Raw genomic sequence first — 25,290 nt, 5'->3', positions numbered from 1 at the left:
TCACCTGGAAAACTCAAGTTGTCGTACTGAATTGGACTGTGTGAGTGTGTGTCTGAAAACCTGGGTTTGGTCCCATAGTTCCAGTGAACTGAACTCTCGCTGCCTAAACAATCTTTTTTTCCCTCCATGACTGTACATCCCAATCAATCCCATTGAGCGTAGAAAAGTATGATTATATTAAGTGCGACTTGAGCTATAAAGTGTATTAACTATGATCTGATGCTTAAATGTGGTTCTGATGACACAATTTCAACAAATATCTCAGTCTCATACCTTTTATTACCCTGAACAAAAGCAACGGGATGATGTTTTTTTCCACCTTAAAGAAGGGGTGTAACATAGCTCCTCTTAAATCTGTTTACTGCTGCGGCTCTCTCTGATTTAGGACACTGGCCCTTTAAAAGCGACAGGATGAGCCCACACCTAAAGCCCCTTCCTCCCCATTCTCTCTAGCCACCCCACCCCCCCGCACCCTCTTCCTCCAACATATTGTTCTCATCTCTGTCTGCCAACAAGCAGCAGCCACACACACACACACCACACACACCACACACACTCTGTCTCACCAGCTGACATCGAAAGACGGGCCATCAGTGAGAGACAGCATGATAGATGGAGGCAGGTCAGCGGTAACGGGGTTATGATGGAGCCTCTCTTTGTTATGAGAGCAGCCGCCCGCCGCTGAAACGATGGAGCCACCAGCTGATGAATAGCCGGAGACAAAGACAGCTCCCAAGACAGAGACAGACAGGGCAGTGACAGCGATGCGATGACCGTAAAACCAGACAGTTTGCTGGGAATATTCAAGGTAAGTGACACATGGAAACAAAAGACGGTACGGGATGCTGCTACTGTTGTCATAGCAACCCTTCTCTGTGCCGTGAGTTCACGAGCGATCCATAGGATGGGAGGATGATTTAAGATTAGGTAACAAAGAAAGTCATCAAGGCGATAAGAGAGACGAGGGATGAAGGTGTGTGTAGTGGAATTGAAAGAAAAGTGTGGCATGTATGAGGTGAAAATTAAAAAGTGTAGTACAGAGAAGGAAACTGTGACATGTGTGAGACGTGTGTCAGAAACTTGAAGCAAACACACAATGTGACGTATGTGATTAAGTAAGATTAACACGTTGGGTTGTTTTTGTTCAAGTCAAGGACTTGCTAGCTGGGAAGTATAGCTAGCTTTATCTGAAATGACACGTCAGACAGTGAGTCCTTTTGACATGTTACTGAAAGTGGAGTGCAGGCTTTTCCAGATGTTTTATGCAGAGGTGACCGTTATAGACAGATTGACCCAGAGAATGAAACCATACTTTTTAAATGTTGAAAAAGATTTTTATGAAAACACCACAATGCTTAGTGTCAATGCTAGCTTATAAATACTCAAAATGATATACCTGTACATCTGTAAAAAACTTCTCAATTTATTGTAGATCTGGTTGAAGATATAAAACAGTGTACCTTATTTGCTTTAATCCATATTATACACAGATTATTTCATCAAATGTAATTTTTATTATTTTAATTTTAGGATGAACATATTTTTTACTGAATCCTGACATTTTACAAATAAAACATCTATTTCTATCAATAATAAAAGTTGAAATGTTTTCATAAAGAAACTTAAATCAAATAAAGAAAGCAAAGATTAATAAAGCAAGACAATTTTTTTGGGGGGGGCTTTTTGTTTTTTGACTTAAAACGTCAGGACAGAAGAGCAGGAGGAGTTCAAGGGGCAGAGTTACTGCAATGGAGTTTGGATTTTGAAAGAACATGATAGATCTAATGGGAAAGAATGAATGAATTACTTTGATTAATAAAGGGTAGGAAAGGTTAGTGGATTTGGGTTATTTTTTACATGACTTTGCAAGTAGAAAAAACATGTAGGTATTATTTTGAAGCAGAATCAGTCAGCAGTGATCTTGAATTTGAAACTAGAGTTTGGTAAAGTAATGATAAATGTAGTCAGTAGCTGCTCTTAAGAAAAAAATGGTAATTTACCTGAAAACAAATGCAGCAAGCAACACACTCAAAGTAAATAAGTTCAGAGCTCTGTGTATTGTCTCGAGCAATGGTCTGTACACTGAGTTCTTTTTTTGATGAAGTTAAAATTACCATCCCATTTACTGGCAATAAAGCTACATTTATATTGGAGCCTGAAGAACGGCAACATAACAGCAACCCCGGAGAAACAGCAACTCAAACCATGTGCAATAGCAATGATAATAGTAATAATAATACAGTCAAGTACAATACATACTGTCTATAGAGCAGGACTATGTTCATCAGTCTAACAGCTGAGGGAACAAAGCTGTTCCTCAGTTTGGTAGTTCTACTCTGGATGATCCGCAGTCGCTTCCCAGAAGGAAGAAGAGTGAAAGTGCTCTCTCTCCTTCCTTAAATTTAGTCACATATTTTACCCAACACTCTCTAATACTGGCGGCAGTAGGCTGTGATGTAAATTGCTATCCCATGACCAATCTTCGGGATAATTGTCTTCCTATGTACTATCTGAGCTATGCTGCAAACTGTAGCTGAGTGTTTTTGACACAAACAAATCATATTGTGTGTTAGATTAGGTATTCACCTCAGATTATATACTAAAATAATCTGGTTTTAGCCTCATTTAACCTCTGCATAATGACTCATAAAGATCACTGTGATTATGATATCCATATGGTAGTAAGGGTCAAAGGGCACGCATGTCCTGTCAGAACAGATGAATCATTGTCTGGAAGGAATTCAGGACTAAAAGTGCACATGCATTAGATTAGGATCAGACAACCATCATTATCACCAGCGGTGCCTTATATAAGCTATTGTACGTGCCTCAAGGAAACAAATCCCAAACCTTGGAGGTGGTTGAGGGCCCAGGGTGTTCAGGGAATGGAGCTTGTGTGTTACATACATTTGTCATGTGCCAAATGAAATCTAATTCAACTAAGACAATCAATGACTAATCAATCTTGCACTACACTGGCAATATTAATGGACAATTAGTTTCATATCTGATAAGTAAGCAATTCATCTCTAATGTGCCTTACACAAGGCTCAGAAACTCTAATTTCTAATTTCGCTCTAACAAAAAAAAAAACGATATTTCTAAAGAACCACCCTGGTGTTTTCAAATCTTTCCTTTCCCTAGATGGTTTGCTGAAGAGTTATCGAGGTCAAGATGGTGCCCAGGCCTTCATCGGGGGAGCTGTGGGGGCTCCACCTAATGCCCCCACGGATCCTGGTGGACTGCTGCTTACCTAATGGTATAAATCTCTTTTCATGGTTTGTATTTCACTGATATTTCCCATCTCCATGCCGTTGTGGGCTTACACTCAGGTGGTACACTTTTTAACATTTTAGTTTAACCCTACCTTACGGTGGTGGATTGTTTGGGGCCGACACTGATCCTTAGAAGGTCTGGTGGATTGTCCCAGCCAAACATGCAATGAACCAGTGCCCAAATTGGAACTTAGAGTTGAGTAAAGTAATGATAAATGTCGTCAGTACCTGCTCTGAACACATGTAGGCAGAGAATTCAATCGGTATGATGTCAACGAGCTCAGAAAATGAGCAAATGCTGGGCAACTACGGGTTCCAAGACAGGGTTGAAGGATAGAGATGCTGGATTTCATGGTGACGTCCAAGGTGTTAAGTGTGTGGTCTGCTGTCTTTGTGGTTTTGTGTACTCAGGGATGATGGTGAGTCTGGAGTGTCTCAGAGAAACCCCTTTAATCAGTATCAAGCAGCAGCTTTTCACAGAGGCAAGGAAGTATCCTCTGTATCATCTCCTCCAGGTATGACGCCTTCAACTCCGATGACCATCTTTTACTTCCATGTACGACCTCTTTTCACGACCCTGTCTTTAACCCTCAGGAGGAGTCCAGCTATATATTTGTGGGGGTCACGCAGGAGGCTGAGAGGGAGGAGTTTTACGACGAGACCAGGCGCCTGTGTGATCTCAGGCTGTTTCATCCCATTCTCAAAGTTATCGAACCGCTCGGTAACAGAGAGGAAAAGATCTTGAACCGAGAAATTGGTAATTTACCTGAAATAAACACACTCAATTAAACGTCAATGTTATATCATGAAAGGATAATCAAGGCAAGAGACCTAAGATGCACCAAAGGATAAATAAGTCTGAGTAAGATCTGTTTACTTCAACTGAGAAAAATCACTTAGGAAAATGATGTCACAACACGATCTGGAGCTTATAATCCATGCGTTTGTGTCTTCTCATTTGGACAACAGTTTATTTCCGTGTCTAAACAAGAAGGAGCTGTCTCACCTTCAGTTAATACAAAGCTCTGCAGCAAGAATTCTGATCCGCTCTAGTAGAAGAACTCACATTTCCCTGATCCTTAAAACTCTTCACTGGCTGCCAGTTTCTTTCAGGATCAATTTTAAAATTCTGGTTCTTACTTTCAGATCTATTCATTGTCAGGCTCCACCTTTCATCACTGATCTGATGAAAGAGGAGAGAAATCCTTCCAGGCTGTTGCTCCTAAGCTTTGGAACAATCTTCCTCTCCCTTTGCGTTTGATTAATGATTAATAATATTAATAGCGATCACATTAAGCGACGTTTAAGGTGCGATTTCATTTTTCCTATCTGATGAAATCATTGATAATGATTGTAAATGACCCATCCATCCATATTCTACCGCTTATTTCATTATGGGAGTCAGGGGGGGTCTATCCCAGTTTCTTCGGGGACAGGAGACAGGGGACACCCTGGACAGGAAGCCAGTCCGTCCCAGGTCACCAAAGACATACAACTATTCACACACACACTTATACCTACAGACAATTCCCCCAAGGTCCCAATCAATATCCATATTTCATTTAGCGATTGTAAACCATTAGAAGGCAACCTTTGTTCCTGCCTAAAGGATTGTCAAAGTTAGAGTAACAGTGCTCATAGTGTATCTCACGGTGTCATCACGATAGGTTACCCCTGGTCTAGTATCAAGATAACCTGATTGTACTGAGTTGGATCTTGACTGTGTGCAGGTTTTGCTATCGGGATGCCAGTCTGCGAGTTTGAGATGATGAAGGACCCAGAAATTCAGGACTTTCGTCGAGCGATATTGAGTGTGTGCAGAGAAGCGATGGAGGAAAGGGAGGGCGGTGGGGCCCACAGCCAAGCCCTGTACGTGTATCCCCCCAATCTGGAATCCAGCCCCCAACTCCCGCAGCATATCTACAGCAAGCTGGACAAAGGTGAACGCTGGACCCTCTTACTTTGTCTCTCAACATAACTGATACAAACCCCTCGTCCTTTTAAGTATTTTAGTATCTTCATCTCTGCCACTCAAACCCCATATGATCAACCTTTACTATTCTCACAAATGACTGCTATAATACTGTTACTTTCTCGAGTGAACACTATGATTTGTGTCTCCACAGGACGGTTGATTGTGACCATATGGGTGATTGTTTCTCCATCCAATTCCAAACAGAAATACACACTGAAGGTAAAGACCCACAAAGGAATGACACGGGGGCTCATTAAGCTGGAAGAAAAACACAGCAATCTTGCTCCGGGTCAATACTCCTGACCACTACGCCACCCATCAATCTTTTTATTTACCAATGGAAGAATGTGTGATCAATCGTATCAACTAAATGTGTGTAAACCCACTGACTAATTCGAAATCTCGTGTGTGTTCAGGTCACTCACGACAGTCTTCCGGAGCAGTTAATCGCAGAGTCCATCAGAAAGAAAAGCCGGTCGATGCATCTCTCCCCTCAGCAGCTGCGACTATGTGTGCAGGAGTACCAGGGACAGTACATACTCAAGGTAGACTCGCCTTCAGGCTGATACTCCTCATCTGTCTATCGGTGTTGTTTTTATTTTATTCTTTGTCTCAAAGTGATGTTGATATCATGAAATGGGGTAGGTGGTATTTTATCACCAAAACATAACGTAGAAAGTTTGGCCACGAACAATGGATAAAGTTTCTTTTTTAAGGTACTCCTATAGTTGGCTCATCGCCTGGGAGAGGAATCATAATAGTCTGCTCAGTCAGTGTCTTTTGTTGAGGCTCAGACCGATCCCAGGATTCCTCCTCCGACTTTTGGGATGTAAAATGTGAGCTCTTTTGCGGGGAAGGAGCTTGGGATGCAACACTTAGAACAGCCATCTTAACAAGGTTGCACTTATCCAACGGCTCAGGCATTAGAACCAAGAGTGAGGAGAGTCAGAAATCTGCGTGGGTGTCAAAAAACCCTAAACATTGGGGTTAACCCCTACAGATGAAGGGCTAGTACCTGCTCTGGAGTGATTGGACGGAGTCCTTTTCTTGGTATGTCTAACTTAGGGGAGTCCACAGGGCAGAGCCAGGACACTTTGGATAGACTACGACTCTTGTTTGGCCCTCGAAAACACCTTGGTGTCCTCACAAAAGAGCTGGAAAAGGTTTTTAAAAAGAGGAAGGTCCAGAGATATTTGCTCTGGATTCTGGTTGTGACCCATTGGACGATAGCTGAATGGCTGTTTGGATTGTGGTAGACAGAAAGAAATGTTGCAGCCATTATTTAGGGGGAAAGCATTTGAACATCATTGTGAAGCTAAAGAGGGAGTCAAACACTATCATGAGCTTGAACACCTTGATCCAGTCGTGAAGAATTTATTAAGTGCTTATGCCCCACAAGTATGAAACCAGTAAGAAGTGAAAAAAATAACCCAAAACAAACATGGATGAGGCCATGAAGAATTCTTTACTTGGGAAAATCATTGATAGAAGCAGGATTAAAAAATGAGTCAAGGACAGAATCTCAGAGGGACTGATGGTGGTAGAGTTCGCTGAAGGGATGGGCACAAGTTGTTTTATTTTTCCCTTTCTTTTTGACTTATTTTGATCCTGTTTTCCATCTCCAGGTGTGTGGTTGTGATGAGTACCTGTTGGAGAAGTATCCTCTCAGCCAATACAAGGTAATACTAATTCAAACAATACCCATTCATCGATGTTCTTCACATCACCAGCCACAATATCCGCTGCGCTCATAAGTTGTGTCAGGTCACATAGTCATTTATAAAAGTAATACAAGGAAGATGAAGAACAGGACTCATATTGGATTAATATGTACAGTGGATTGCAACCAGGATTATATCGACACACACGTGTTGTCTGACCTTAGAAGCAGAACATGTCACTGGAAATCCATGAGGTCATTAAGCATCACATCTAATACATTTTAAGTTAGCAGTTGTCCAACATATTGGAATTGTTTGAGTGTGCGAGAGAGAGAGATAGTGTGAGAAAGAGTGTGTGTGTGAGAGAGAGAGGGTGTGTGAGAAAGAGAGAAAGTGAGAGAGTGAGTGTGAGTGGGTGAGAGAGAGATAAAACTTTATGATCCATCTGGAGGTCTCCTTTGGGAAATAGTTTTACAAGCCAGCACACAGCAACACAGAGCATTCGTTCACTCCGTCTTTTTCTCTGCTCACTGATGACAGTGTTGAGAGGATGACTTTCATCATCCATGATGGACAGTAGTTTGTCAAGTGATCTCCTCTCTGCAACTGTCACCAGTGAGTGCAGCTTCAACCACTGAGCCAGTCCTCCTGATCAACCTGTACAATGTCCAATTTATGACCATGTTTCTGCATCTTTGTTTATTTATTTTTTTTATCTCTGGCTTCTGATCTTTCTGTTTATCTAAATATTTTTAAATGGAACAAAAAAATTAAACAAAATATTGGTTAAAACTGAAAACGTTTTTTTTTCATGCACTAAAAGGCATATTTTTAAATCTCCCTCTACTTGATGTGCAGTACATCCGCTCCTGCATTATTGTTGGTCGTCTTCCTCACCTGATGCTCGTGTCCAAAGAGAGCCTCTACTCTCAGCTGCCGGCCTCTGGCTTCGTCACACCGTCGTACAGGTAAAAGTTGTGACAAGTTGTGACATCAGTAAAGTGTTTAGCTTCTTGCTCTATGAGTGAGACACACTAATCCCAGGATACTATTCAATAGGATTTACTCAGCTCTCAAAACTATTCTTGTTCAGGATACAACTGAATATGATAGATTCCCATACTTCTTTCCGTCTGCTGTGGAGGACGTAATGCCTGCCATCTAGCGGCCTGAAGTTTAATTGCAAGACAAAACTGAACAAACTAAATATTTGTAATCATGTCTTAACAGTTTAGGACTTTGACTTTCATTTGCTTTGCACATGTTGGTCCATCTTCATGCCCTTTTTAAACACCAGACTTTTTGTGTAGCTTACTACTTTATAAACAAGGTATTGGTTCCCTTTTTACTGTTTTGTTCGGCGGTTACTATGTTTTAATTTACTGCTAGAAAGTTTTTGATATACTGTAAATGTATATTTTATTTTTTAAAGGAAGTGGGAGACACTTATTTATTTATTTTTTACTTTTTCGGAATTTGCCTTATCCTTAATAAAAGAATCGTACTTAATATTTTTAATTGATTCAACTCTATTGTGTTCCAATAACACCAATTGTTATTTCCGTGTGTGTTAAAGCCGGCGCACACCGCAGCCTTCACCTTGTCCTGCAGGGAGCGACTGTTCTCCACGTTCTTTGTGGGCCTTCAACACACTCCTGAGGGTCCGGCTGCTCTGTGCCACTTATGTCAACGTCAACATCAGAGACATCGATAAGGTGTGTGTTTGTAGTGGATCCTCACAACAACTGACTTGGTCTTTCGCAACAAAAATGTTTTAAAAATAATGTTTTGTGCAGATATATGTTCGGACGGGGATCTATCACGGAGGAGAGCCTCTTTGTGACAATGTCAATACTCAGAGAGTGCCCTGCTCCAACCCAAGGTGACACACACTTTCAACGTACAATAGTTAACACGAATTAACACGAAAGACAGAAAACACTATTGGTAGAAATACTGTAGTTTATGTACTTGAAGGGTCTGTGATTTTATTACCATTAACAATTACTGTTTCTTATTCTCTGTTGACCAATGAATAAATACAATGTCCTGTTAAATTTACTACCATAAATGAAATTGTGATGTAAGTGATGGCAATGTTTGGTTGGAGGTTAAACGATCAACAATTTGTGACATAATGAGTGAAACACAGACAAAAACCATCATGGCTGAGCAAGTTTTGAGTGATATCAGTGACATTTTGAACCATTTCTGGATAGTTTTTGATGAAGAAGAGCGAGTGCAATAAAAAGGATTGTGACCATATTTATTTGAACCGTAACTAAAACTAACAATTTCTTCTAGTCTGAGCTCATCAGGCAGAATAAGTCTAATGGTTAAACTACACATTTTTGTGCCTAGGTGGAATGAATGGCTGACCTATGACCTGTACCTGGCTGACCTACCACGCTCAGCCAGACTCTGCCTGTCCATCTGCTCAGTCAAGGGAAGGAAAGGTGCCAAGGAGGTATAATGGAAATGAAGCAGCATTTTTGAATCAAGGCCCTTTTCATTGCTCCAACAATCTCATCCTATTTTCCTCGTCTGTCTCACTGTCACCACACCTGGATCTCACTAAACCCTCCCTGTACCATGTTGTCGGTTTCTCACGCTCGGAATACTCTTGTCTCCCACTCTTCTGTGTGTTTGTCTGTAGAGAAAGTCTTCCGCGTAGAGTGAAACTGTATGATTTCAGTTTTTCCGTCAATCATCCCGGGCAGGTCTGACCATTCATTACTTATCCTCCACCATCAATCAAACCACCACGTGATTTAAAAATCTGCCATTAGCACAGCAGTGGGTGAGTTGAGACGTGACTGTGTCTCCTGCACAGGAGCATTGTCCTCTGGCCTGGGGAAACGTAAACCTCTTTGACTACAAGGACATCCTGGTGGCGGGAAAGGTGGCTTTGGGGCTGTGGCCTGTACCCCATGGCTTGGAGGACCTACTTAATCCCATAGGGGTTGCAGGTTCCAATCCCAACAAGGTATCTCCCCTACTTTCTCGAGAAGCCTCATGAGGACTGGTGCATTTCTCTTGATCATGTGTTTTCCCTGCAGGAGACTCCATGTGTAGAGCTTGAGTTCTCTTGGTTCAACCAAATGGTGGTCTTTCCTGACGAGCAGCAAATCGAGGAGCACGCCAACTGGACCATCAGCCGAGAGCTGGGCTACAACTACTGCCATGGACTGGTACCTGTTTTTTTCCATTACTGGGTCACAATGTTTACTTGTATCCGTCTGCTATCCTTTGTTAACTTAACTAAATGTCTCACATCCCTTCATTCAATCATGATAAATGTCAACATTTTATTTTTCAATACAAAACTGCTCGATGCTCAATATTGACATTCATAATTTTCTTGTTTTACTTTCTGTAAAGGATCCTCTTGAAGGAGGATTTATCACAAGTCATTATAATGAAGAATTTATCTCATATTTCTTTGCAATTTTTAACTGGTATTGAATCGCGGAGGGAGGGAGGGATGGATGGATGTATAAAACGTTGATACCTGATGATGATAAGAAAAATATGGTTGAATTTAAAGAGCAACTAATGTGAAAACCCAACTTTCCTGAATCACATATATTTCAAATATTAAAGTCTTTCTCTCCAAGATGCAATAAGTCTCTCATCATGACCATGTTCTGACGTTTTTACTGTATAAAGTTCTTCCCCGTCTTAAATCACGGCAAACGAGAGGTTACAAGGGTGAAGCCCATTATGATGCAATAATGCTATCACTCCTCCTCCAGCCAGCTGTAATCACACCTGCTTTGTTTAAACAACGAGTCACTTGAAGTTGGAGACAAACCTAGAAAACAATCACAGCAGAGTGGGTGTGTTTATGCTAAAAACTATTTAATCTCCAGAAAAAAAGTGGGCGGGGATTAAGCACATTTTCTAATATGAATATTTCAATGAAAAGAGAGTTTTGTACAGACAGACACAAACTGATGAGTACAATAAAGGTCCAACATCTATTTAAGACACTTTAATTATTATTTGTCCTTTAAGTTAATAGCTATGACTTTTACTGACAAAAAATTGCTTTTCGGCATTCCATGTTTTCTTTTCTGTCTGTAAATCTCCTGCATGTCTGTGGTCTTCAGAGCAGTCGTCTGGCCTGTGACAGCAGTGCCTCCGCTGGAGATGCAGAGCAGCTCAGAGTTCTTTGCTCCAAAGATCCTCTCTACGAGCTTTCGGAGCAGGAGAAGGATTTTTTGTGGAGACACAGGTGAGACAAAGTCAATCCTTGAGGAGAGTGACAGCTAGTGGACTCTCTTAATCTCACCCGGGTTCTACTTTATCTACAGATACTACTGTGTCAACATCCCAGAGTCACTTCCTAAACTTCTTCAGGCAGTGAAATGGAATTCGCGAGATGAAGTATCTCAGGTCCGCTTACTTGATGAATTACAGGAAGTTTCACCTGAAAAACACCTCATTGACAGTGAACCTGTCTGTTCCAGATGTACTGTTTATTAAAGGAGTGGCCATTGATGGAACCTGAATCTGCTCTGGAGTTGTTGGACTGCAACTTCCCTGACCCCTCGGTTCGTGAGTTCGCCCTGCGCTGTTTGGTTCAAGGCCTGACCGACGACAAGCTGTCGCAGTACCTGCTGCAACTCGTCCAGGTACTTGAAAACGCATCTGTGATGCAACAGTATTTTCACCATCTTGAGTGGATTATTAACTAAGATGATGCCGTTTCTACATTTCCAGGTGCTGAAGTATGAGATGTACCTTGACAACCCTCTGGCCCGGTTCCTCATCAAGAAAGCTCTGACAAATCAGAGGATAGGACACTTCTTCTTCTGGCACCTCAAGTAACCACCGCACCATATGCCAGTGCAGAGAAACGTAATGGCTGATATCACCATCTATGTATATTCACTTTTCAACAGGTCAGAGATGCACAATAAGACTGTGTACCGACGCTTCGGTCTGCTGCTTGAGGCTTTCTGCAGAGCATGTGGCATGTACCTGAAGCACCTGAACAGACAGGTAAGTACTGACACATCACAACACATTTGGTTTTGTAAAGAAATGGAAAAGAAACAAAATGGAAACGCACAGAGAATAAACATTATTGAAATTACAATGTTCAAACACTAGGGGGAGCCAGAAACACTATTTAAAGTTCTAAGGTTTAGGCCTTTAATGTTGTTTGTACTCCTTTTTTTTAACTAGCTACTGATACACACTTAACATTGTCGTGTTGCCCACTTATTACTTAGCCTCCCAAAATGAAAGCATGTTTATTAGTGGTTTTGAAAACACAACACGACAACATCATAGTAAGGAATGAAATAAAGTAAGATATATAAAATAAAATAAGAGGCTGATAAATTAAATTAAATTAAATTAAATTAAATTTTCCTGAGGGGAGCAGTTCAAACAGCAGGTGTCCAAGATTCAGAGACCATATATTAGAACTTAGACACTCTTTCGAGAAAACCTTGGCCCTGAACTCGAATCCATCATGTTATCCAACGCATCACAAGGAATCACGATGCACCTGAAGGCACCAGTGGGTTAGCTTGGAGTGGAGAACGTCAAAATGTTTGTGTGCAGGTGGAGGCGATGGATAAACTAGTGAACCTGACAGACACACTGAAGCAAGAAAAGAAGGATGAGACACAGAAGGTGGAAATGAACACAAAACTGTACATGTTGTCATATTTGATTTTGTTCTGATCGGCTCACAGACTCAGATGAAGTTCCTGGTGGAACACATGTCTCGACCAGACTACATGGAAGCGCTCCAGGGTTTTGTGTCACCCCTGAACCCAGTGCACCAGCTGGGGAACCTCAGGTGATAAATAAAGAATACATTTAAATTTCTTTCCTTAGTTTCATTCACTTTTTAATATTTATTATTTATATGGGTCTTTGGTTTGCATTTTGGGCAATGTTAGTCATTTTTTTGTATTGATTTATGATGCCTTGTATTTTTCCTTTTAAGATGAACATGAGATCTTATCTTTTCTGGAAGGAGAATCCTCGTCACTGTTTTCTCTTTCACTGTTGATATGCTTCTTTGGTCAGAAACCTTGTGTAATTCCTGCTTACTAGCGAAGTACGATCTACTTGGTTGAGTTACAATCTGAAACTTGAGAATCCAAAGATCAAGACAAGAAGAGCACGTTGTATTTTCAGAGCAAATGGTTAATAGTATTATATCATTTTATTTAAAATACACTCTTCCCTTCCCTCAAATGTTCTTAGGCCCCTCTAGCGCCCCTGGCGGCTCGCACTCTTTATTACTGGTATTATTTATATAAAATTGGCATTATTGAGTTTGACATCCCTGACTTATTATTGATAAACGACATAAACATTTTATACTTTGTCTAACTGGAGGCGTATGTTGGCAGGCTCGAGGAGTGCAGAATCATGTCTTCGGCGAAGCGCCCCCTGTGGTTAAACTGGGAGAATCCTGACATCATGTCTGAGCTGCTTTTTGCCAACAATGAGATTATCTTTAAGAACGGTGACGGTGGGTATATTGTTCGATCCTCCCTTAAAATAAGTTTGAGATTGATTTGTTCTTATGTGGTTTTAGACCTGCGGCAGGACATGCTGACACTGCAGATCATAAAGATCATGGAGAACATCTGGCAGAACCAGGGTCTGGACCTACGGTTAGATCAGGAGTCCTGTCCATAGTTTATCTGGTCTGTCGTGTGTTGTTGGTTTTACTACTGTGAGTCTCTGTTTGTGATCTTCAGCATGTTGCCGTACGGGTGTCTGTCCATTGGAGACTGCGTGGGTCTCATCGAGGTGGTAAAGAACAGTTTCACCATCATGCAAATTCAGTGCAAAGGTGGTCTCAAGGGGGCGCTGCAGTTCAACTCCAACACGCTGCACCACTGGATCAAGGACAAGAACCGAGGGGAGGCGTCAGTATCCAAAGTCTGCCCGTCCACCGCGAATCTTTCTGTCCGTCTGACTCCGGGCGTGTCTGTCTCGTAGGTACGACCGGGCCATTGACCTGTTCACCCGTTCATGTGCAGGTTACTGTGTGGCCACGTTCATTCTGGGCATCGGTGACCGGCACAACTCCAACATCATGGTGAAGGAGAACGGCCAGCTGTTTCACATTGACTTTGGTCACTTTCTGGATCACAAAAAGAAGAAGTTTGGCTACAAGCGGGAACGAGTCCCCTTTGTGCTGACTCAGGACTTCCTGATCGTCATTAGCAAGGGAGTGCAGGAGTCCACGAAAACCAAAGAGTTTGAAAGGTGGTCCTACTTGGCTTGCCTCTGCCTTGGAATGTACTTACTTACTCTAACGTTGCCACTTGTCTCGGTGTAGGTTTCAGGAGATGTGCTACAAGGCGTATCTGGCGATCCGACAGCACGCCAGCCTCTTCATAAACCTCTTCTCCCTGCTGCTGGGCTGTGGGATGCCAGAACTGCAAAGCTTTGACGATATAGCATATCTGAGGAAGACACTTGCACTGGGTAAGACCTCGAGTGATCCACATGTTTCTCTCTCCTTCTTATCCCCATGTTTAATGTTTATCACCAGCTTTCATGGACGGCTTGAATATTTTTAAATCAGTGCATTTGCAACTAGTGATGGTTTGATGAAGCTTGACAAAGCAGTGTCCGTTTTTTTGGAGCTCAGGAGGAGGTTCAATTGAATAGCTTTTAGAGTTATAGGCAAAGATGTCCATCAATTTTAATGTAGCGACTGGAGCTCAGTGGTCTGTTTTCATCTTTGTCCAAAAAGATACGTAAACCATTTAAATATAAAGAATAACAAGCAATGCATACAGGAAGTACTCAAGGTAAATATCGCAAGCGTTACCAGTGTACACAGTATAGACCTTGAGTACTTCCTGTCTGTACTGCTTGTTATTCGTTAAACCGCTAAAAACAAGCTTAAAATCTATACTTGTTGTTATAATGGACTCACAAAAGGAACAGATTACAGGGCCTGGAGGTCATATTCTGTTTTTCAAGATGAGTTTACACCTCCTGATACTAGGGTTGTGTTTTGTGAAGAATCTCACAACACAATATGTATAACAATAAAGGCAACGATATATTGTCATACTGCAAGAATAAGGATATATTTGTAGTATTGTCCAAGTACCTGACTCTGGTGTTGCAGAATTTACAGACCACATGACTCTTTCTCTACCTGTTTCATTTGTTTTGAAAGCAAAATATGTCCAAACATCAATTTTAAAAGCAGCTGGAGTCGACTGTATCGCCCGTTACACTCGCAGAATTTCATTTTTTCTTTACTGTAGAGGATATGACTGCTGCCATCTAGCAGACGGAAGTTTAATTGCAACACAAAATAAACAAACTTCGTAATTATTTGCATGTTAATTGTAAATTATTAATTAATATGTATACATTAAATCAATACACTGTACTGTTTAATATTGATACAGTATTGTGTGGAACAAATATTCCAATAGTTTATCAATAACTATGACAACTGCTAAGTGATGGTCAGTGATGGGCTGACGATGCTTCACTGTCCTATTTATTGTAGGTCAGTAGGTGGCGCCCTCAGTTTACAAATGAGGTTCAAGTAGACTAACTGTACAAAGCAGTATTTTACAGAGCCAGCATGTGTACTTTGAAAATAAGAACCCAGTCTTTAATGAAGCTTCATCAATCCATCACCAATGATAACTTAATGATTTTGGTTATGATAAAACCCTGATTGAGGGTATTTTGTAAGTGTTTTTGGGGTGAAATAAGACAATATTCTGGCTTCAGGTTGTATATTAAGTTGAGGGTATTTAAGTGTTGTTATAACTGTGTGTCCATTTCTCTCTCATGTGTTTGTGTGTCTTTGCTTAATCATGATTTTGTGTGTCTGTGCTCCAGAAAAGAGCCAACAAGAGGCTTTGGAATATTTTACAAAGCAGATGAATGACGCTCACCACGGTGGCTGGAGTACAAAGATGGACTGGATCTTTCACACCATAAGACACATGCCTAACGACCACTAAGACGTACAAAGAGACGCACAAACATGGTATCTGCGAAGGACGGGGCTGGTGGAATGTTTGTAATGGCAATGTAAATCTCAGGGTTAGGAGTCGTGGGGCGGGGGGGCGGCGCGGGTGATGAGGATCCCAAAGTTGCAATGATGATGTCATAATTGTCTTCCAGGATTTAAAACAAACCAGTAACAGCTTAGGTTTTTGTAGAATTGAAGTCTCTTTTAATTGGAAACCAGCCGACTGTGATGCTGTTGAAGCAATAAATACAATCAGAGGACGGATCATTGGAGTCGACAATCAGAGGCCTGCGATTTGGACACATCCGGTAGCACAAACCATAGTATTATTTACTTCCCAGGGCCTTATTGTATCAGAAGAAGATTTTTTATAGATAAAAAAAAATAAATCACATCTTCTTGTAGCCCTCTTTTACTCTATAGCTCTGAGTGGAAAAAGTAGTTTTGTGTTGAGTAGTTCAAAATCTAAATGGTTTAAGTTAATGCAACTATTATTAACAACAATTACTTCTGTAATTAAACGTGTTCTTCTCTCACTAATGTCTTTATTTCCATTACCGCTCAGTATTTGTCGCTGTAAGCACATATATATGTTCATTATGTTATGTTGCGTGAAATTATTTTATTACTGAGGATGAAAACAACCACATAGTTTCTGCCTCAATTTGTCATAAAAAAAATGTGTCTGAATCCGAAACATGAAAATAAACAAACGCCGTCGTCTTAAACTAAAAATGCACAATCACATTTATTATATTATCATAAGAAGGCAATGTTTGTCTATTGTTGTTGGGTATAGGATTGTCAAAAATGACAAGAGCAGCTTTGTTTTCTTGTAACAACAGTTTCTTTTAAATATTATATCATATTCTATTATATATAAATCCACCCCAAAATTAAGAAATTCAATTGAACTATGGATTAATCTATCTGTCTAGACTAGATAGTTCTCAATCGAGTAGTTACTCATGTGACTAACACACAGAAAAGAAACATGGAATTCCTAAAAGCACATTTTTTGCTCAATACAATCTCATATTTATTAATATTAGAAGTCGCTATTACAACGTCTAGATATCTCTTAAATTAAACTCTTGTATTTTTCTTCCTACGTTATATTCAAACATATGAACCTTTGGTTGTACCAGACGTTTAAAAAAAAACAGGCTGCTATAATCTGTAGAGAAAGATCATTTTATGGACAATTTATACTTAGCTATCTAAAAGGATTCACACATTTTCTCTTGCAACTTTACTTCTTGCTTGTGTGTGTTAAAAGAGACGAGGACTGTGCTACAAAAGTCACACAAATCTTTACTGAAAGTAGCCAGAATTACAACAAATGTATTATCTGTTTGTACTGTGAATGTTTTTGTTGCTGTTCTTTATCACAGTTGAAGGATTCCATCGCTATGTAAAAAACAAAGTGTCTTTGATTTGAAAAAAAAATCTACAAGAAAATCCTTCCACTTCAGACGTAGCATCGATCGGATTTACAAAATGTAGCTTTCAACGTTTCTTCTTCTCACCTGGACCGGAATGGATCAAGATGTATTTTCTATTTATTAAGGGGTTTACAATCATAAATTCATTTTTAAACTGACTGAAATCTTTAAATATTAAAGTATTTTCCTTGAACCAAATTATTATCGTTTAACATTTCAGCGGCTCCAAACAAATGTACGGCTGATGACAATTGTGCTCCACGGAAACAATGCATTGTGGGTCCGCACCCCTTAATGTGGAAGGTTATGTTATTTAATTCTCTACTCAGGGCAAAAGTTCATGTCTGTGCTCTGGCCGTGCACCTGCTGCATGGTGTGTTTTCATTCGTTGATGTGCGACATTCTTACCTGTTACTGTTGTGAAGTGTGTAGTGGGTGTTTTGATTGATTGACTGAAGGCTGCCAGTTTTACAGTATTGTTTGTATTCTTTTATGACTGAAATGTTTGGAGATGTTGACACAGAATTACAGACCCAGAGCGGAACGATGTATTCTGCGATCAAACTTGACCAGAGGTCACTTGTTTGATGTTTTTCAAGGCTGTCCGAGCCAAAAAGGACAAAAACTGTTTCTGCCACTGTTGTATGAACTGTCTCGGTTTGACTATAAAATAAAAGCACTTACAAATGACAAAAGATTGTCTTTAATGTAGATAAGATGTATTTAATGCCAGAGAAAAGCAAAGAGTGTAGTTAAGATGTGTCCTGGAATTTATGTTTTAAAAAGGAAATTAATATGTGTTTGTATAGGTATATATTCATTAACTTAAATGCAGAACAAGCCCTTTTTGTTGGATTTGTTGTGAAGTAAGTAAGTAAGTTATAGTTATTTGTAAAGCGCGAGGAAGATAGTTCCAAAGCTTAGGAGCCTCAGTCTGGAAGGATTTCTCTCCTCAGAGCCCGAGCGGGGGTGTAAGGCTGGATCAGAGTCAGCTTCTTCTTGTCAAGACATGTTAGCAACGTTTAGGTGAAAGAAAAGAGATGAAAAGGCCGACAACTTCATCAATTTAAAAGGTTTTGCTCAAAGAGTGTAAGAATGGATGTTATGCTTTCTTAATTCTCACAATGAACGTCCCATTGAAATCTCAAATATTGTCTGAGACGTAAAGTTTCCGAGTATTGAACATAAAGATGCTGTCGCGCAACAGTGATTTACAGACGACGAGTCATCTTGATTAACATTAGCTGAATTAAAATCACATATTTCATTTATATTCAACTTTGAAGATGCTCACAAAATAACTTCACTCAGTCTGTTTTTTTTTTACCTTTCTTGAAAATAAAAAATAAAATAAGTTATTGTTCAGTAAAACAATGAAATTAAAGGGATTAAGCCTGTACCATTGCTTAAAGCTTCTGCATTAAGGTGTATATTGTCGAGAATCTTTAAATATGATACATATGAGGAAAACAACGATATATTTGTAGTACTAACTTACGGACCGCATTACTCTTGACGAAGTTGTAGCTGCTTTCATTTGTTTGAAGCCAATATATGTCCAAACATCAGCTTTAAAAGCTGCTGGAGTTGATTGTATCCTCTCATCCTCAGTCAACACCTGGATCTTAGTTATTTAGCTCTGGAGGATGTAATGATAGCTACCAGCAAATTGTATTGCAACACTTAAATGAACAAAACACTGAATATTTCAATTTGTATTGTAATAACAAATATTATTTCATTTTGCAACCCAATTAAAATGTTAATAAAAGAACTGAAAAAAAAAATACATGTGCTGTTGAACATTGATGTGTTATTGTGGGTCATTACTCCCATAGTCTGCATGACGAGGATTTGTGAACGTCAATAGAAGGAAACATGTTTTTGTCAACACTAGAATGAAAAGACCGTAATTCTTCGTTCTAACGATGGAAGAAGACAATGCAAAGGTTGAATTTTCCTCCGTTGTTCATTTTATTAAAAAAGTTTCTACTGTAACAGTGAACCAGAAAAAAAATAGAGTAAGAAAACAAGAACCAACAAAAAACAATACGATATAAATGAAGGGTAGGTGACGCCCATGGAAAACACACATGATGATGATAAGGGGGTGGGAGGGAGGGAGTAGACGCAAGGGGAACAATATCAACAGTGAAGGCAGGTTTTTCTAGTATTCTTGGGCTTCAGACGCTTGAACATCTTGTGAACACTGGCACACACATACACATTACTCAAAGGCAAAGAAAAAAATGAATTCAGTCAATACAATGTGTGTGTTGTTTGTCCACTTGAACGAAGAGGTAAGAACTCTTAAGTGGGTAAATAAAAAAAACAGACGTACGGTTTGTTACTGGACGTTGAGGTAACCCCAACATGAAGTGCACTGATCAACAACTGACAGTTAAAAAGGGAGCCGTATTAGAATATCACCACCAACCTAACCTTGGGTGTCAAAACTGGCTTCCAGTTTTGATTTTGAGGCGATAAAATAAGTCGATATTTTTTTTCTTGGGGAAAAAAAACAAACAAACATGTTTTAAGACAGTGTAGCCGTACAGCGCTGCAGTCTTTAGAAAACACAAATCGCTGACGGTTGATATTTAAACGGTTGCGACAGGAGCCACTGATATGAACGTTAAAATCTTGCTGCAATACTAAAAATTGCTGAGCCAGCTGCTACTGACAGCATGGACGTCACCGTGGCGACCCCTCAGGTGAGCGACGGGGTCGCTCTCTAGAGTCGGCCAGTTGGAAGAGTGGAAACATTGAGTTAAAAACTGTCTGACCACACACACACAAACACACATGCGCTCGCACCTCGCACCCAAACGCACTCAACAATCGGCAACTCTTCCTCTCTACTCGTCGTCGTCATCGTCGTCTTCCTCCTCGCCGTCTTCCTCGCCATCCTCCTCCTCCTCCCCCCCGCCGCCGCCGCCACCACCACCACCGCCACCACCACCGCCCTGAGTTGATGAGCTGGGGTTCCTGGCAAAAGTGCCGCCGCCACGATACGCCACCATGTCCTGCAGCAGAGCGAACACGTTATTTACTGCCGTGTCATCACTTTACACAAATATTACGGTCTAGTGTAGAGTGGTCCAAATGTGTATCAGCTAGAGGTGGTAATACGACACAATGTATTGCAATACCGTTCGAAAAAATATTGGTAGTATTGTCAGAGTGATAAATTATTTTAGTTTTTTTTAACCCAAACTATGTCCAAGTCGAGTGTATCCCCTCGTCCTCAGTCATTGCCGGGATTTCTGTTCTCTGCAGATGGCGTGATAACTGCTGCCATCTAGTGACCGGAGGTTTAATTGCAGCACAAAAACGAACAAAATCCATAAATATTTGCAAGCGATTAAAATTATGAAAAAGTAAAAATTAAATTGGTTTATTCAACTAAGACTTAACATAAATATGATAAGAACTCAAGAGCGTGATTTGATTACAAAATCAAAATTGATCAACATCAACTGGCACCACTTAAGGATGTATAAATTGGTCTTAAATTGTGTTGTCTTAAAAAAAAACATGCTACTGCTGTGGATTTCCATTTGCTGGAACTCATGCATTTCAACGTCTTCATTGTGTGACTTCTCAACTTGATCCCTCCATCATGAAGTTCAGGGAGTCTTTGCTCCGAGAGTTGGTGCCAGAAAACTTCCTATACTTGTCAGGAATATTCTTATCCTTCTTTGAGGTCACATTGAACATCCAGGTGGAGAAATTAACTGCTCCCCCTCCACACTTTCACCGGGTTCTTGACCTGCCATCACTTCCATCTAAACTACCCGATGCACCGTCCTATAGCAATCTTTCCTCCTCTTAATTTGAAGTTGACTCAATTGAAAGTGACAACAAATGACTGATTCCGGTCTGTTACACAGGACCTAATACCATTTTTCTCCTAGTTCCTCTGCCCTCAAATTGGACAAAATAACAATAAGCCTTTTGAGTTTCACGAGTACAAGTCTTTTTCTCTCCATCTGCCTCGGGATGAACTCCATCAACAGACTCTCTGTATCTGTTCAGGACCAGGTTTTTTTTTTTTTTGACCTTTCGACGTGACAATGGAGGAGGTCGGTGAGAAACGTCTTAGGATGAGTTTTAAAGACCCTGCAGAAGTGGTTCATGCCAAAAAGAGCACCAGAGGTCTCTTGTTTTGAAAGGGATGAGCGATGGAGGTCAGAGGAAGTGACAGTGAGTCTTAGGGCTCTGAGGAAAAATATGACGTCTCCCATTTAGTTGAGCACTCGAACACTTTTAGGATCAAGTGTCTTGCTCAGGGGCACAATGACGACAAACCGGTCAGGAGCTGGGATCGTCCCGGCAATCAGTTTCCATCATAATTCACGTTTGAGTCTCTTAAGAGATCGCGTCCGTGCGCACAAGGCTTCAAGTGTAACCAAAAGACTATTAAACAACCTTAACCTTGTTCTTACCCGGTCGTATTTCTCCCTGAGCTTCTGTGCCTTCTCTTCGTACGGCAGCTTCTCGGACTGGGTCAACTTGCTCCACATCTCACCCAGCTTCTTGGCACAGTCGCCTATAGACAGACCAGGGAACTGCTGCTTCACGCTGGGACGGTACTCACTGCAGAAAACAAAGAACGCAGACCTGCGGGCACACGAACAGGGTCAGGGATCAGCGTCAGCTGGATGGGTAGATGTGCAGCAGAGCAACAAAAGGGACACATACGGAGGTCTTTTGGGCGCATTCGGATCTTTCCTTTTGCGGCCCCTCTTTCCAAATCCTTTGGGGGGTACATAGTCCCTCATCTCTCTGTTGTAGCGAACCTTGTCTTGTTTCGCCATGTCCTCGAAACACTTCTTGTCGGTGGGAGTTAGACCCTTAAGGAGACAAGCAAACGTTTACTCACTAATCCGAAACACAAATGACGAGACCACCCATGTTTTCTTCAAACAATTAGTTGAAGAAAACGTGGCGCTATAATCAATTGTTCCACGTCATGCTCCTTCACAGTACCTTCCATCTCTCTGAACACTTCTTGGAGAACTCTGCAAAGTTGACGGACTGTTCAGGATGTTTCTTGCGGTGTTCCTCTCGACACGTCTGAACGAAGAAGGCGTACGCTGACGTTTTCCCCTTCGGCTTGTTCACGTCTTTGCGCATCATACTGGCGGCTTCGTGGGAACATAGTAAGAGAGAGAGAGAAAATATGAATATACTTGATTCATGTCATGTTAATCCAAGTCAGTCAGTGCACACGTTATTGCAGGAATTTAATGTTGGGATCCTGAACAAATGTATTTTTTTTAACCACTTAGATCTGCCATGGAATATTTTGATTATCAAATATTTTACTGAAAAAGCAATTGATTTTTTTTTAGAACCATTTAAAAAACATATATATATACAAACGAAAATGAAATGTCATACTGAATATATATATAACCTACTATTTTTTAAGGATTAACACAAGGCATTGGTAGAGAAAAGGGTTACTAACGTCAACTTAACTATTGTTTATTTTTGTTTTGGGGGATTTTAATACTTTAATAAAGTAAAAAGTTTTATATGCAAAAAAAATAAAATAAATTAAATGTTCCTAAATTTGAAAACTGCTCGGCTCACCTTTTTCTATTATTATTATTATTATTATTATAATATCACACGTTGAGCTAAACAGCTTTTAAGCCACATTCATCCCCATAGTAATTAACTAGCCAGACACGCATCAGTAGTAAACTGAAAACAGGTTAGAAGTCAAAAACACTCTGTGCAGATGGTTGTGATTTAACATTAAATCCATGATTACTCAGATTAACAACAAGTCTTGTTTAAAAAAACAAATAAACTATTTTCAGATTTGAAACCAGAAATAAACCTTAAAGTTTTCACATTTTAAGCCAATTTTGTCCTATTTTTACAATCATGATTTTAATACCCATTGACACTTTTTAGTCCTAGTGTTGTCTCTGGGTCAAGGTGAACGACCTGAACTACTGTATAAGTATTTCTGGAAGCCAGGGAGGTCATTCACCTTGACCTTTTTTTTTTTAAAGGGCTTTGGGTCACATTGACCCTGAGAAAACTAGAGTCAGAAAATAAATGTTCAAATTGTAACTCTTCATTAAGAATTTAAGGAAGCAAGTCATTTTTATTTATATAGCGCTTTTCCAGACCAGGGTCACAAAGCGCTTAAACAATCAAAACAATATTCAATAAAACATATACTTTAAAGGTCAAGATAAAACTGATAACACGACAGGAGTCCAGAAAATCAAGGAAAAGCCTGAACAAATAAAAACGTCTTAAGATCCTTCAAGGAATCTAGTGATCAATGTTACCCGTTATAATTGTTAGAAAACCGCAGAAAAAAGACATTTCGCACAATTCTTAGAAAGTAGAACATCAACACATAAGTCCCTGAATAGTCGGTAAAAATGTGTGGAATAGAAAGGCTACTATAAAAAAAGGGAAAGGTCAAAGGTCATGGACAGGCCACCAGGAGCTCAGGGCTACAGCAGCTGTTTGTGCAAAACAAAGGCTTGTAAATGTACACACTTGTGTTTTTTCCTCAAACGACATCTTTTTTTTAAAAAAATATTTTTTAAACATTTTCGGAAAAACAAAATAATGTTTTTCCCAAAGACACAATGTCTATTTAATTTAATTGATAAACAGTGGTCGACACTGTCACCGTGGATATAACCGGGACATTCCAGTTTTTTTTTTTCTCCCCCCATCAAAACACTTAATATGGCTGCTTGGGGAAACAACAAAGAGAAAAAAGATGGGATCCATTTTAGCTGGCAGATCTCAGGGCCTACTACCAAAAAAGCTCGCCCCCCACCAGATCCACGCCGCGGGTTTGACAGCCGCGGGTCTCGTGGACGTGGACCGCGGGAGGGTGACGCGCTCGCCCCGCAGACCAGCGTGGATGCTGCTGCTGCATTACTGCGAGGCGGACGGGACGATCCAGAACAATGGAAACACCATTTGCTTCCCGCCCTCTGCAGCGCCAACACTCCCCACCTCCCTCCTCCTCCTCCATCCGCAGGTTGACGGCGAGAAAGCGTCAAAAAAACACGTTTATTCCCGCGGACACAATAGAAAGCGACGAACAAGAGAAACCAATGTAAAAAAAAGATACGCGTTTTTGACGACGGGGCTCCGACTATAACACGGTGAAGCTCGGTAGTTCCAATGGCACGGGACTAGACTAATTCCCGTTATTCACAAAAAAACTCCAACTGCGCTGTTTCTTAACAATCAAGTTCTTCTCTTAGTGACTGGATTCCAACCGATTCAATGTCATCATTATAAAAAATAAAAAAAGCCCACAAAGAGCCACCATTTTATTTTTTTTGTCTCTAAACAAACATAAAATAAAAGCCGTGGAGCAGGAGCTCCGTCACTGAGACAGAGAGCAGGCCTATGACACAGTCGTGTACTCACTTGTCAGAGGGCCTGCTTTACAGGCTGGTGCAGACTTGGGAACAAGAATCGCAATTTGTTTGTTTTTTTTAAAGGAAATTCACTGAATTGTTGTTGTTTAGAGACGCAGGCAGAGACTGCAGCCGTTGGTTCACTTTCAAACTAGGTCGAGCTCGAACCGGGAACCGCCTCCCCGGAAACGCCCCCTTTGAGGGTTTTCTATTCAGTGGGCGGGGCAGGGGGGCGGGGAAGGCTCAGGAGGAGTGAGAGCTGATTGGCTCGAAGCGTTGTCCGTCAAACCGTGCCAATGGATGCATCACAGGCGCCGCTGTTTTTAACGTGAGATCAACTCAACAACAATTCATTAGTTGCGCTCAAAATAATAGATCATTTATAGGATACACAATAATATTGATTACAAATATTAGTTATAGATTTTTATCTAAAAGTTATTTTTATCTCTTTCATTATTGATTTTTACAGACGGATGGCTTTGTCTTTTGATCAATTATGAAAAAAACAAACACTATAC

At 40.5% G+C, this 25,290-nt stretch overlaps 2 protein-coding genes across 3 annotated transcripts; one reads left to right on the top strand and one right to left on the bottom strand.

Moving 5' to 3' along the window:
• The first annotated feature begins 497 nt into the window (after nucleotides 1–497).
• Nucleotides 498–18,032, top strand: LOC148082114 (phosphatidylinositol 4,5-bisphosphate 3-kinase catalytic subunit alpha isoform-like). 2 transcript variants are annotated; one of them, XM_087789232.1, is made up of 27 exons: nucleotides 498–808; nucleotides 3,145–3,259; nucleotides 3,687–3,790; nucleotides 3,870–4,032; nucleotides 5,006–5,215; nucleotides 5,402–5,469; nucleotides 5,667–5,795; nucleotides 6,876–6,929; nucleotides 7,770–7,879; nucleotides 8,488–8,626; nucleotides 8,708–8,793; nucleotides 9,273–9,378; nucleotides 9,745–9,897; nucleotides 9,971–10,102; nucleotides 11,024–11,148; nucleotides 11,228–11,309; nucleotides 11,384–11,548; nucleotides 11,637–11,740; nucleotides 11,819–11,918; nucleotides 12,489–12,560; nucleotides 12,623–12,729; nucleotides 13,292–13,413; nucleotides 13,480–13,558; nucleotides 13,646–13,816; nucleotides 13,890–14,159; nucleotides 14,233–14,381; nucleotides 15,771–18,032. In XM_087789232.1, the coding sequence occupies exons 2-27, from the start codon at nucleotides 3,175–3,177 to the stop codon at nucleotides 15,893–15,895; spliced, it is 3,210 nt and encodes a 1,069-aa protein (XP_087645358.1). In that variant the 5' UTR covers nucleotides 498–808; nucleotides 3,145–3,174; the 3' UTR covers nucleotides 15,896–18,032. The 2 variants fall into 2 exon arrangements, with proteins under 2 accessions (XP_087645358.1, XP_087645357.1); XM_087789231.1 differs by having other exon boundaries at nucleotides 13,292–13,558.
• A 1,269-nt stretch (nucleotides 18,033–19,301) lies between these two features.
• On the bottom strand, nucleotides 19,302–24,935 carry hmgb2b (high mobility group box 2b). The gene is made up of 5 exons (XM_087789230.1): nucleotides 24,780–24,935; nucleotides 22,344–22,501; nucleotides 22,056–22,207; nucleotides 21,800–21,974; nucleotides 19,302–20,377 (listed from the first exon to the last, which is right to left on the bottom strand). The coding sequence occupies exons 2-5, from the start codon at nucleotides 22,491–22,493 to the stop codon at nucleotides 20,210–20,212; spliced, it is 645 nt and encodes a 214-aa protein (XP_087645356.1). The 5' UTR covers nucleotides 22,494–22,501; nucleotides 24,780–24,935; the 3' UTR covers nucleotides 19,302–20,209.
• Nucleotides 24,936–25,290: the final 355 nt, after the last annotated feature.

The sequence above is a fragment of the Callionymus lyra genome, chromosome 4, assembly GCF_982586985.1.
Source record: "Callionymus lyra chromosome 4, fCalLyr1.hap1.1, whole genome shotgun sequence".
NCBI lineage: Eukaryota > Metazoa > Chordata > Actinopteri > Syngnathiformes > Callionymidae > Callionymus > Callionymus lyra.
Note: the sequence above shows the minus strand (reverse complement) of the source record. Positions and strands in the feature narration are given on the sequence as shown.

Bases quoted from the DNA above. Each gene is read 5' to 3' on its own strand.
- hmgb2b (XM_087789230.1), bottom strand. From the start codon at position 22,493: ATGATGCGCAAAGACGTGAACAAGCCGAAGGGGAAAACGTCAGCGTAC. The intron at 22,208-22,343 runs GTACTGTGAAGG...TGTCTCCTTAAG, and splicing joins AGTGTTCAGAGAGATGGAAG to GGTCTAACTCCCACCGACAA. The intron at 20,378-21,799 runs GTAAGAACAAGG...GCTCTGCTGCAG, and splicing joins TCAGGGAGAAATACGACCGG to GACATGGTGGCGTATCGTGG.
- LOC148082114 (XM_087789231.1), top strand. From the start codon at position 3,175: ATGGTGCCCAGGCCTTCATCGGGGGAGCTGTGGGGGCTCCACCTAATG. The intron at 5,470-5,666 runs GTAAAGACCCAC...GTGTGTGTTCAG, and splicing joins AACAGAAATACACACTGAAG to GTCACTCACGACAGTCTTCC. The intron at 7,880-8,487 runs GTAAAAGTTGTG...TGTGTGTTAAAG, and splicing joins TTCGTCACACCGTCGTACAG to CCGGCGCACACCGCAGCCTT.